Genomic DNA, 13,983 nt, shown 5'->3' on the forward strand with positions numbered 1-13,983 from the left:
CGCTTCAGGTGAGTAGGGGAACGCGTGCGCCTACGTCCTCCCTCTCCCTACCCTTCTCTAGGGACTTGGATGAGATATGGACGGAGCTGAATGACCTGATCCGAGGATTGGGAAATTCAGACCTGCCGAAGGACGGTAGATCCATGAAGACAGGTTAAGTGCCCACCCGTAAATCCCCTCGTATTTACGGTCCGGGCACATACTCTTGCTTTGCGCCGGACGGGTCGGAGCCGTTCTCCCTGGCAGCTCCCCCCGTGCCCCCTGAGTTCCTCTCACGTTTTCCCGCGGCGAACCAAGCAAAATTGCTGATAGCTTCGGAAAACCTGAGGAGCTGGGAGGAGATGTGCCGCCACTCTTTTGGGGTGATTTCACATCTCTTCTGGCTTCTCGGTGGGACCTTCCTGGCCCTGCCTAAGGACTCTGGGGACGGACACACCTCCCTTGCAAGCATGGATGACATCGGCTCTGACTGCGTTGTCACATCTGTCACGCTTGCAAGGGCGCCTCATGGCAGGTCTCCTGCTAACGAGGCGAGACGCGTCCTTGGCTGCTTGCTCTTACGACGAGCAGACATGGGCGCAGTTTAGGTGTGCCCCCATTGAGAGCCGGCAACTCTTCGGCATGGGTCTCCCTGACCGCATGCAGCAGCTGGCGGACAGGCGGAAAGACGATGCGCTGTACACCTGTCAGCCTTCGTCTCTTTCCGTGAGGAAGTTAACTGTGCCTCCTCCCCAAACTGCCGCCGCCTCCGGTCCGACTGGTGCCAAACGACACCGACCAATCGGAAAAGGGGGACGAAGCAGTCCTCCAACAGAGCCACCCAAGGGCGGCGAGTCAAGTTCGGCGGACCTAAGGGTCTGGGTCCGGCAGGGAAGGCCACAGGTCGTTCCTGACTCCTTCCCCACAAAGAGACAGGTCGTCGGAGCTCCACAGGGAGCCTCCGATACCGGTGTCCACATGGGACCCAGTACCCAGTCAGGCCTCCGTATCAGGGGCAGAATTCCCTATACCTGACAGGTTGTCACACTTCCTACCAGCATGGGAAGAGGAGACGCTCGAGCCTTGGGTACATTCCGTACTAAGGGTCGGATACTGCATTCAGTTTCACAGCGTACCGTACCCGCCGCTAACATGCCACCCTCCTCTGTCTGCCCTCCCGGGACAAAATCAATTGTCGTGCTAAGGCGTCAAATGATAAGGGAGTTTCTCGAAAAGGGGCTTATCGTTTCTACCCGAATCCGGGCTGGGATTTTACTCCCGACTGTTCCTAGTCCCCAAAAGAAACGGAGACTGGAGGCCAGTATTAGACCTGTCTCACCTGAACATGTACACGCTAGTAGAGGCGTTCAAAATGGAAACTCTCACTTCCAAAAGAACCTCTCTAAATCAAGGCGACTGGGCTATTTCAATAGACTTAAAAGACGCCTATCTTCACATTCCTATTCACAAAACGTCGAGAAAATACCTCTAGTTTGTGTTCGAGGATCGCGTGTACGAGTTCCATGCTCTTCCGTTCGGTCTAGCCTCAGCCCCCTACGTATTCACCCGAGTCATGAAAGCAGTGGTAGCATTCTTAACTGGACGATTCCCTGAGTCCTGCCAGGTCGAATCTCCTCTGTGCTTCACAGAGTCAGCAGATTCATGAACTATTTGTGAAACTAGGATTTGTAATAAATTTTGAGAAATCGGAACTAGTCCCTTCTCAGAGATTTACTTTTCTCGGGCTGAAATTCGGCCTAGCGGAAGCCACTGTGTCTCCCGCCGATCACCGTCTGAACGCCTTTGTCACGCTAGCACACAAGTTGTGCAAGAAGACTTTCGCCACGCCGAGAGAGATTCACTCTCTCCTAGGTCAGATGGAATCATTTTCAAAAATTCTACCCTTGGCGAAACTGGCAAAAAGAGAGCTACAGCTGATGCTAGCCTCCAAGTGGACCATCTGAGCTGGGACACACCCGTTCCCCTCGGGACGTGGTTCAACTCATCCATAAGTCAATGGTTAGCAAGAGACTTCCTGTCTCAGACCATGCCGTTACACCCACCAACACCGTCACAGACGCCTGCGAGACGGGCTGGGGCTCATCTGGGCACCCTACAGGCCGACGGTCAGTGGGAACCGCACCTTCGCAATCTCCACATCAATGTCCTGGAGATGGAAGCAATCAATCGGGCAGTGGAGGTGTTCAAACCCCACTTGGCGAACAAAGTGACTCTCCTTCGTACCGACAACACAACGGTTCCCGCGTACAAAAACAAGGAGGGGGGGACACACTCTCCCGAACTCTGTCAGAGAACACTCATAGTTCTCAACAAAATGAGAGCTGAAGGGTCACTTAATAGCTCAACACATTCAGGGGAAGATAAATGTACTGGCCGACGCCCTGAGCAGAAGGGGCATGGTGGTTCAGACAGAATGGACACTACACCATTCGGGTGGTGAAAGGGATATTCCCTGCTTGGGAGACTCCCTATGTGGATCTGTTTGCCACACGGTTGAATCACAGACTCCCCCTGTTTGTGTCCCCGGTTCCAGACCCCCTTACGCGGGCACACAATGCTCTCATGTTAGATTGGACGGGTCTGGTCGCCTTTGCCTTTCCTCCACCCCCGATACTGGATCGGGTGATAAGGAAAGCGCGAAAGGAAAGTTCAGATCTCACTCTCATAGCTCCAAGATGGCCGGCTCAACCGTGGTTTCCTACGCTGCTCGAGCTCCTAGTGCCCCCACCGATAGCGCTTCCACGCCGGTTCGATCTGTTAGTGCAACCTCAGTTGAGGATATGCCACGAGAACCCGGCAATGTTAGACCTACAGGCCTGGAAACTGTCAAAGACTCCCTCCAGACGTGAGGTTTTTCTAAAGCAGTTGCCGAATGCTCGTCAACTGAAAGACTATATCAGTCACACTGGCAGTGCTGGGTGGATTGGACGAAGTCACAACAGGTGGATACCTTACGTCCAATGGTGAAAGACTTAGCCGAGTTTCTAAATCACCTACAGGTGAATTCACACCTTAAAGCTCGCACTATTAAGTCTTACCGCTCTGCGATTTGTACCACAATACGCCAAAGCGGGGGTCCCGACTTCTCGGGGGATCCAGTCCTGAGAGATCTAATGACGTCAATGTCTGCGTCCGCGGTGTCGAGACAGTTGACTCCCGAATGGGATGTATTCTTAGTCCTCGAAGCTTTGAAGAAAGCCCCGTTCGAGCCAATGGAGACGGCAGAGTTACGGCTTGTTTCTTACAAAACAGCCTTCCTCGCGGCTTTGGCTACAGCGTGTCGCGGAAGTGAGTTACACGCTGTTGATTTCCAAAGTTTACGTTGGCAGGATGACTTAGTAAGCTTACAAACTCTTCCAGAGTTCAGGGCTAAGACTCAGAAACCACATGAGTGTTTAGCTCCGATTACAATCCCTTCTCTCCAATACCTTGCAGAAAGAGGATTCGAATCGCTTTACTTTGTCCTGTCTGGCGCCCTTAAGTGGTATATCCACAGGGTTAAACCCCTTTGGACTACACAGAGAAGGTTGTTTATCTCCTACACAACGGAAGGTAGAGAAATTGCGGCAGCCTCTTTCTCTAAGTGGATTACGGGCACTGTCAGGGTAGCCTATGATCAGGCAGGTAAATCCGACCTGCTGACCTCTAGTAGTGTGAAATCACACGAACTAAGGGCTATCTCGGCCTCACTAGCATTCGCCTCCTCAGTCTCTTTAGATGCTATTATGAGGGCGGCTTACTGGAGACAACCTTCCACTTTTGCGATATTTTATATCAGAAACGTTGCTACACAGCGAAATGGGTGGAAACGTGTTCCCCTCGCAGTAGCACAGAATCTATCGCTCTGTGAATGCCGATGTCGATATTTCTGTGAGTTTGGAATATTTGTCCTCCCGCAACAGTGAGTATATTGCGTTGTAGTTGCAGAGTTAGTGTGTTTATAGTAATGTTTTATGGGCTGCTTTTATGGGTACCAATAACATTGTGCTCCTTAGTGCCATAAATGTCATTTTCCCTTAACGGGGATTGGAGAAGAAACTTCTGTATACCCTTCACGGGGTTCAAGTCATGGTAACGGCAAGACCGACCATCTTGAAGATTTACAAGCCAAAGTTGAGTAAATTTTCTTTCTCTATTTATTGTGCACTGAAGTTCCCTATGTTCTAAGGGAGGCAACTCCTACCAGGTCTGGGCTGACCCGACCCCGCGTGGGTGGCAATGTCAAGGCCGGGTCGACCTGACCTAGGTCGGCATGACCGCAGGGATTTTCCTTCACTTTACAATACCTCTCCTTATATCGGCGACTTGTCAGGACGAAGCTCGGTTCCCGCCGTCCGCTATGGCAAAGTCTCATGATATTAGGAGTGAGTATTGTAATAAAAAGGGGGAATTCCATAGTTACTCCTGTTTTTATGAAATACTTACGAGTAATATCATAATTCCCACCCTCCTTCCCCACATTGGGAAACTTATTTTCCGAGTGTTGAGCAACGTTCTAACAAGGACGGGCCTCTAGGAGTGGTAGGGTTACAGGTTATGGTTTAGACATTGAGGAAGTTGCATGGTTAGGGCTCGTATTTATAGAGATTGTGACGTCATCTGGAGCGTGACGTCATCTGGAGCGTGACGTCACCCGCCACGGACGAGTGGTGTGTTGCCCCGAGCGCAGCGCTAGAACCATATGGCTGGGAAAATCTTTACGTTTGTTTCCCGGTTTCGGGGTAACAAATTTCGTGTATTTTGTAAGTTTGGCTAATATGGGCAAATTGAAAAGAACTCATGATATTACTCGTAAGTTTTTCATAAAAACAGGAATTACTATGGAATTCCCCCTCTATGTGCCAAGTTTGGTGAAGAAATATTGAACGGTTTTAGAGTTCTGCTCCGGAAAAGACAAATGTGCACGGACGGACAGACGGACACACGGAGTCCATTTTAATACCCCCCGCAAAACACGATAACAAATATTTTATTCAGAATTCCAAAAACTATCAAAAGTCACTAGTACACCACCAGGTCTGTCTATGTGCCAATATTGAATGTTTTTTAAGTTCTGCTCCAGAAAAGACCACTACCACCAAATTCAGTCGAAGCCAAACTTTATGCCATGGAAATGCAAAAAACATCTTATTGAGAATTCCAAAAATAGCCAATCCCCTGCCTTGATGGATGAAATCACTGAGCACAGTGTCTCCAGCCTGAAAGATGGCACATCTATCATGTTGTTCAGCCCTTTTAGGGTCACCAAGGTCGCCCGAGGTATAGTTAACGGGAAGACGGGGCAGGCTTCCCCTTCCCCCAAAAAGGCTGTTGGGACCCAGCTGCCCTGCTCTTGCCTCTAGCCTTCTTGTTCTGTGATGGAACAGTCCATTAAACAGACTCCTTCGCCGCGCTGAAGAAAGAGAAGTGGCAAGAACCAATGGCCGATGGCAAGAAGTGAAGGGTTGTTCCATTAAGGGCTTACAGTCCTTAAAGGTACATACCGCTTCCGCGGCCTCTCAGACCACCCTCAATGCCCTAGGGAAGAGGGTAGACCCCATCTTGTTGGGCTAATAGAGCAGTGCCTGCTGAGTGGCTGAAGGTAGCTTGCAGGCCCATGAGGGCACAAATACTGTCCAGAGCAAGGCAGTGATGTACGCTGAGTGGACCACCACTCAGAGCTGCTGAAAAGCATTGCTATATTGCTCCTCAAAGGAGCAATACGCAACCTTCAATGTCTGAGTGTTGGTCAAACACTGGCAGCTGTCGGCCCTGCCTGGCCAAAGCCAGGGTTTAGTCCAAGGACCCACCTAGTGTGACCAAGGCATAAACACACTCATCCACCACTGAAGGCTCGAATAAGCTGTCCTCCCCCATTGGATACCGATGACTAATATCGGGGGAGATCAAAGCTTGATTGGATACCCAAAAGAAGTGGGTCGATCACCTCACCTACCAGAGATAGCAAGATGCAGAGCCTCACCTTGGCAGTCTTGCTGGACGCAAAGGCCTCACCTGGAAGGCGGAATTCCGCCAGATCTGGCCCCTGCGGCAGAACGGTGGTGATACGTTTATGAACCTGCCTCAAGGTCGACCCAAATGAGTACAAGACCTCGCCTCCCAGTCCCTCTCTCCCTTATCCTACTCCATATCCTCCTCTTTGCGCTACTTGAGGAATGAACTCTTGCAATCGAGAGTGGTCTCCAATTAGGATCGAGTGGAACCAAGATTGGATTGCTCGGATTGGAAAGACCAACCTCCCACCACGATGCGCAGGATCCATCTCTAATTACCAACTGGTGGCCAAGCTCCTGCCAGAGCACGGACACTGCATCATCGATAAGAGATTTCACCGACGACATCTGCTGCTGTAAAAGAGACTAAAATGCATATAATGTTAAATTGGGTGCAGCAGGTACAGTTTGTGTGGGGAGAGTAGGAGCAGGAGTGGATGGGACGTCTTTGGTAACTTGGGTTTCTTAGCCCGAGCCTACAAAGGGGCGGAGGAAGCAGTAGAAGAAGCTTTATTTTTGTGCGATTTCTTTGGGGGAGGGCCATGACCCCAGATATCACCCAGGTGAAATTGGGTTTAACGTCTTGCTTGAGAATATTTCGCTCACATGACGACATGCATGCATGTGTATGTGTATGTGTATGTGCGGCTGCTTGTACTAGCCCAGACTGAAGCTGGTTTTATAGTGCTAACTGAGATACCATGCCGCAGTGAAGCATGAATACCCCACTCAGACACATTATACCGACTCCGAGCCGAGCAGTCCTTGTTGTACCCATTAATGCCGAGAGCCAGGCAGGGACCAACAAGGACCATATTTTAATGTCTTTTGGTGTGACATGGACGGGGATCGAACCTGCGACCTCCCGCTCTCCGGGCGGGCGTTCTAACCACTACACCACGGAGGGGGTCTCTGCCCTAAGCAGGTTCAAGTAGGATAGAAGATCTGCATGCCTGCTTCTCTGGGTCTTAGGGGTAAACCCTAGGCATACATGATCGCCATGGCTTTCCTCCGCCAGACATCTGAGGCAACAGTCGTGAGGTCCTGTGCAGTTTTTAAACTGCAAAAGTGAGCAGTATCGGGCGACATGTAATGAAACATATGCAATGCATATATGCTAAGCATAATACAGACATAAAGCTGCAATAACAAGTGTTTGCCATTGATACGGCAATGTTCCCCGCCGCTAAAGAATATCTATATGTTACTACTTTTTATTTTTTGGTCACATACAAGATGCCTGAAATGACTGGTGTCTGCATAATCACCCAATGTAGGCTGTCAACATAATTGAAAACATTGGGTGCAATGTTTTATGAGATGTTGCGTTTAAATAAGTTTGAAAAGTGGTCAAAGTCTCGTGGTGATAAGATAAGGTCATGGTCACCCAAATAAACTAGTGTCTGGGTAATCCTCCAATGTAGGCTGTCACCAACTTTGAAGACATTGGGTACAACAGTTCATGAGATATCGCGTTAACAAGAATCGGGACCTACAAACGGAAGCCGCTGAATACATAGTCCCCCATTCCACATTGCGGCGGGGAACAACGCAGTTCTCACTAAGGTGACATAATCCCCCACCGCAAACTTAAAGAGTAATGACAGTGAAGGTCGTAGTTTAAGATTAAGTTAAAAGTCAACAAAAACATGACAAGTAAACCTCTCTTGATATCTTGCTCTGCTCTGTAGCTGTTCCAAACAGACAAATATTTTCAAGACTCACTTTGACCTTGACATGAATGTCATGGTGTATGAGAAATTGCTTATCAAAAAACATTCAAGAGTAGTCTTGAAAGTCTATGAATAAAATCCAGTGAACCATTCTTGAGATATCTTGTTGACAATCTTAACATACTTAAAACTTCAAAGTGTCGTCGCGACCTTGAAAATTATGGGAAGGTCACCAAAATCGACTGGGCCCTGCGCCTTCCCTATATGAAGCTTGATGTCAAATATAAAGAAAATCCAGTAAACGGTTCTTGGAATATCTCGCTGACAAGGGAAAAACTTTAAATGAAGGTCAAGGTCACCAAACCTGACTGGGACCTTTCCCATACTGTGATGAACCTAGGTACCAAGTATGAAAAGAATCCAGTCTATGGTTCTGAAGATATTCCAATTCGTACTGATGGACAGATCAATTTGGATTATGCCCAAAAATAAACTGTCAAGACAAAAACAAAACTGTCCAAAAAGGATTTAGATATGGGAAAAAACAACTACATACTACACATACTTCTGAATTACAGTTTTCATATACAATTGGAAACTACTATATACACATATACTCAGCAGCAAAAAAACCTGTCAGTACGAATTCAAAATTAGATAGGCACTGTAATCAAATCATTACAGGAATTGACATAATAAGCGGATCAAAAATATTTTTTGTGTACAATATCTTGACACATCAATGAATAACTCAGCACAATTCCAAGACATTACGTGAACGTTTGCAGTCCATTCAGACTCATGACTTCAGTATCTAGTGTGACCACCAAGAGCGGCATTAACTGCAGCACAGCATCTATGCATGGAGTGCACCAATCGATTGATGAAGCCCACTGAACCTCACTCTGAGAAAAGGCCTGCTGTGTTCGGCCTTGGTATGACATTATTCAGCTCTGGCAGTATGGGCCCGGGCCTTATCATGCTGGAAAATGTTGTTCCGGTGACGTGCGAAATGTGAAATGACGTGGGGTCTGAGAGCTTGGTCGATGTAGCGCACTGCTGTGATGCCACATCCTCTCCCTGGACCAAGGTTCTGGAACACCACAAGACCCACTCTCTGGTTCAGGCCTATTCCACCCCATACCATGATAGCACCTCCCCTTGAGTCTCTTTCCATAACACATTGGTCTGAGTAACGCTGGCCACGTCGTCGCCATATTCTTGTTCTGCCATCTGCAGTTGATACACAGTACCGACTCTCATCTTCGAAAAGAACAGTTCTCCATTGCCTGTATGGCCAGTTTGGGTGTTGTAGGGCAAACTGTAGACGTTCACGCCGATGACGAGGGGTGAGGATAGGTCCACGGTAAGGTCTACGGCAATGGAGGTTCCCGCTGTTAAGACGTCGGCATACTGTATCAGTACTGATTGGTCTTCCGTGTGTTCCCACTGTCTGGCGTGCTGTTTCGGATGCCTGCATGGCGGTCTTGTCCTCTTGTGGTCACCTTGGTCTGCCAGTACGGCGGCGATCATTTGTGGTGTTGGTAGCCTGGAAACGTTGCTGCAGCCTGTAGATGGTCCAAACATTGACCTGGAAGTGATGGCAATGGCTTGGGCAGTGTGGCCAGCTTCAGGTCTTCCTAGTGCCTGGTTCCTCTGAGTTGTCGTGAGAAGGGGCATCCTGCTGACTTTGTAATGTGAATGTTTCAACCAGGTTTAGGGGTGCATTTTATAGGGCTGGTCCTTGTGAACAGCACGTGCAGCATGAGTTGCATGAAAACCATGGAAAACACTGTACCATCCCCGAGATCAGGTTGCGTTTTTGAGACCATTTCCTGGGTTCCATTCTGAGTTTGGGAAGGAATGTCGTTGCTCAGGTAAAGTTATAGATGTTGTCAAAAATATACAATCAAAACATTAAATGAGTTTACAGTTATCTGTTTCTGCGAAGGAAAATTCCAAACTGACGTTTCTTTTGCTGCTTAGTATATGTTCTAACATCACACCATGTATTACATATTATTTTGTATGGGAGCTATCTCTATTCATTCAATGAATAAATATATGTTTACATCATATAATGGCATTAACTTACACTCTTTATGTTAGCTTTTCGACCATTTACTGTCCACAGCGATTTATCCTTATGAATCTCTCGCTGGATGATATGGTTTTCACCCTTAGGATTGTACCTGCAAGATAAAGATGTATCAGCAATACAAGTTATACTTAATAATGATATTGCCAGTACCTGAAATACCAACTGTAAAGGAATTAAAGAAAATTACAACTTTCAGAACTCTCAGAAAAAGCATCTTTTCATGTACCCAAAGAAAAGTGATTTACTCATTATCATATGAAAATATCACTTTCTTCAACAAATTTACTGTAGCATTACTGATAGATTAACTGTTGCAATATTAGCTTCAATCTCCTCACAATTCAAGCTCTATCTTTCCTCTTTCGTGGCCATACTTGATGAAGTCTGCGGGCTGACTGGCTCTGCCAAGCCATGCTGTCTTCCCAGCAAGACCTAGGCATATTGCACATACAATAGTTGACTTCCCAGTACCATTAGGACCAATGATAACATTCAAGAAAGGTCCAGTGCTGAATTCAACGGAGTCATAGGTCCTGAAAAAATAAGAATAACCATCTTCACACTTCCGATCTTTTGAAATGACAGAGAAATGTATTTGTTTTGCAACAAGATCATGGAAACATAAACTTAAGTAAAAATGCTACTTATATCCAAAACGCACAAAAACAGTACTCTGAACCAGCATGTGGCTCTCTTTTTTCATTCCTTGGAAATCATAGTGACATGATTGTTATTAGGGCTGTGCAATATTACTGGTAAATCGGTATATATATATACTGGTAGAGTATCTTGCGATACGAATATCACAATATGGTTCAGATTCTGCAATATATTGGGTCATCCAGAGTTAGCTCCCATTGAATTATCTGCCCTTGATTTAGCTCTGCAAGTGCCAAATATACTTCTATTTCTGTTGGTTTCATGTAACATTCTACAAGTGTAAGCATCTTTATAAGTGGCTCCAAAAGTGCCAAATATTCTATCAAATGCTCTAAGTCTTGTGGGTCTGAATAGTTTCATATGTGACATTTTGGAGGAATTAAGTGGCCTCAAATCATGTTATACCATTACCTTTATCATAGACTTACACAATTAATAGTTTAAATGATAATTTCTAAAAAATTATAAATAACAGACTGAGGTCCTAACTGTCTGCTTATCTCGACTTGCCTCTCCAAAGGATAGAATTTCTATACATCCATGGGCTCAGCATTCAGTATAGCCTTAGAGCAGGGCAACCTTTATCATTATGTTCGGAAAACTTTGATGCAATACTTCTATTAGACATTCCACATTTAGGCTCTATATCATTTTATCATCGTTATAATTGTGTGCAATGTTTGCACTAGTAACTCATCTTTGAGTTATGTACTCGCTTGTGTTCATCTCAACAGGGTATCCTAATTTTCCTTTGAGTAATCAAATAAATTGTACCCACCTCACTCAAACTCAATTGGGTATTTTGGCATTTTTCATTAATTGTACAAATATAATAAAGTTGGTTTACTTGTTTGTTATTCATATTTGATCTGTAATATGAGAAACGATGAGGAAGACTGCAAGTTGCCAAGTTCATGTGCTGAAATAGAACCTCTCAATACACCTCAGTTATTTTATCTATTTTGTGTGTATGCATAAAAGATAAAATTTATTGAGTATTTTAAAAAATTCAAGTGTACTTGTACGCAATAGACTTAATAGGAATTGAGTTTTCACATAAATATTTGCATAATTTATGCAGATACACAGCTTATCTGTACCTCTGTAGCCTGTTTCATGTGGAAATTAAAGTTATAAATGTGCTAGCACTGAGTCAGCTCATGCAACTGTGGGTGGTCTTGTGCCGAAAGGTTAACACTTACTGTTGCAGATAAATTGAATTGTATTGCACTGTGATACAGTGGTTTCACTGGTGAAGAACTGAAACCATCATCGTCATCATACTGATAATTCATATTGTTTCATGATCATTAAAATGTTGAACTGTTACAACCTTACAAACACCACAACATTTTAGCCCAAATTAACATTTTGGAGAAATATGTCACTTTCATTCATTCAGGGATCGTATATGTGTTACATCCAATCTGTGCAACTGCCCACAGCATGCAATGGACAGTGGCATATAAGAGTTTTAAAATCTTATTCACTGAAGCCAAAATGACAATGTAATTTTACAAAAAACTGATCACCACATTATTTCATAAAGATACTACTACTGTGAAACAAATAAATTATGGCAACAAACATCACCTGTGAAGATCCAGGGTTAGAATTGATCTTCAGTAACCCATGCTTGTTGTAAGAGGCGACTAACGGGATCGGGTGGTCAGGCTCACAGACTCGGTTGTAAAAATTCATATCAGGGTCTAAACCCCAAAAGGCACATCTATGGATCATGCTTGACATATGAAGCAAGTTTGATGAAGCTAGCATGTATAGTTTGGAAGATCTGCTCTGGACAAGATGACATCCTCATAGTCACAGCCTAAACCATGTTTCCATGGAAACAGCCAAAAATATAATTTATATCTGGGTCGCACCCCCCGAAAAGCACATCTAGGGCTCATTGTTACCATGTGTACCAAGTTTGGTTAAGTAATCACAAATAGTTAAGGAGATATGCTTCGGACAAATTGTGACGGACGCACTGACGGACGAACTCGTTTCTATATCCCCCGCAACTTCGTTGCTGCAGGGGATAATTAGTGTTTCTGATTTCCCCAGACTTAATGTATCATATGTGATGGTCAAACTTGGCGAAAACCATGTCCACCATCTGTCACATGCATGTCCACGGAACTGTTTTCCTATTTTCTCCGGAACTATTGGACGTATAATGCTGCGATTTTGCAGTAACCATCCCATTTTGCCTACTAATGCTGTAAATAGCAAGTCATTCACTTTTCAACTTTTGTTGCTATGGCAACCTGAAGTAAACAAACCTTAAATCCAAGATGGAGGCCAAACGACTGGAAAGATCCCTTTAGTATCGAAAATGATCAGCACGACAATGACAACTTTTGATAAGCATCTAAGAATATGAAATGCTGAGAGTCTGATACTGATGTGTCCATTTTCAGCACTTTTGAACCGAATCTGAGCAGCTACGCAGTTTTTAAAGAACTATATGGCATCTAATAACGATTCACATTGTTCAGTACAACAAGCTACTCCGTACTGGTAAATTCAAACAATGTATCTAAGGTAGCAAAGAAGATACAAAAAAAAATTAAATTAAGTTTAGAACATAAACAACAGAAACAAACATCTAGATATCCATAACTAATCACAATATCGAAACACAGTTCCAGATTATTCATGTTTGAGGTATGGACGTTATGTGTGCAAATTATCAAATTTCTGCAGCTCATACATTCAGAGCTACAGAATGCGGAAAAAAGGCTAACCCTCAAAAACTGCAAATTTCCTCGGAACATCTTTAATCCAATATGGCCACTAAACCATGTGACTTCTGACATGACTAAGAACAGAAAATGTACAGCAACCAAAGGCGACATCAGAATCAGCTTCTTCCAGACTTTTCCCTGGTACCGGTAAGTTAGCTTTTGAAAAATTTGTGAAGAAGTCTTGGAAAGTTTTTAAAGAGTACTCAATATGTGGCCATCGAAGGCACATCTTGGCACTTTTTGTGCACAAATTGCACAATGGTTACTGGACATCAGCTATGGAAGGTTTGGAACTCTGGAGATGATCGTTTGAGCTCAGAATATTTTGGGAGCAAACTACTCAGATAACCATTAGAAATGAGGCTAAAAACTTAAGAGCCACAGCTGCCAAATGGTGCTTTTTAGTGATCCTTAATTAATTTTACCCTTGTTATTGGGCTTGTGAATTTTGAGGAATCAACTTCAACACAGTGAGCACATTTTTTTTAAGCGATTCTGAGCACTGGTTCAGGAGATATGTATGGTACAAAAACGGCAGAATAATAAATAGAAATGATAATATTGGCCACCAGAGCATAATGATGTACGCCGGGCCTCATAATGTACGCCTCTCCGTGGTGGGAATTTGGGAATTTTATTCCCTGAACTAAACATAGAGCACCAGTGTTGCATCCAGGAATTGGGGATTAAGGGTGACATCCCCCTTAATTGTTACAAAAGAGGGGGACATGACACCTATTAGGGGGGCATCACATATTGACCAAAGATAGGTATTTACTGTAATGCTGATGCCGTCACAACAATGT

At 44.9% G+C, this 13,983-nt stretch overlaps 1 protein-coding gene across 1 annotated transcript in view; it reads right to left on the reverse strand.

Moving 5' to 3' along the window:
- The window catches only part of LOC124278117 (structural maintenance of chromosomes protein 5-like), a 387,080-nt gene that overhangs the window by 337,892 nt on the left and 35,205 nt on the right, over window positions 1-13,983 (reverse strand). Inside the window, exons 2-3 of the mRNA XM_046713865.1 lie at window positions 10,106-10,300; window positions 9,762-9,858 (exon numbers count right to left, since the gene is read on the reverse strand). Of these exons, the coding sequence (XP_046569821.1) occupies window positions 9,762-9,858; window positions 10,106-10,300 (292 nt within the window). The remainder of the gene's footprint in view (window positions 1-9,761; window positions 9,859-10,105; window positions 10,301-13,983) is intronic.

The sequence above is a fragment of the Haliotis rubra genome, unplaced genomic scaffold (assembly GCF_003918875.1).
Source record: "Haliotis rubra isolate DU_JTF1 unplaced genomic scaffold, ASM391887v1 Scf231, whole genome shotgun sequence".
NCBI classification, from domain to species: domain Eukaryota; kingdom Metazoa; phylum Mollusca; class Gastropoda; order Lepetellida; family Haliotidae; genus Haliotis; species Haliotis rubra.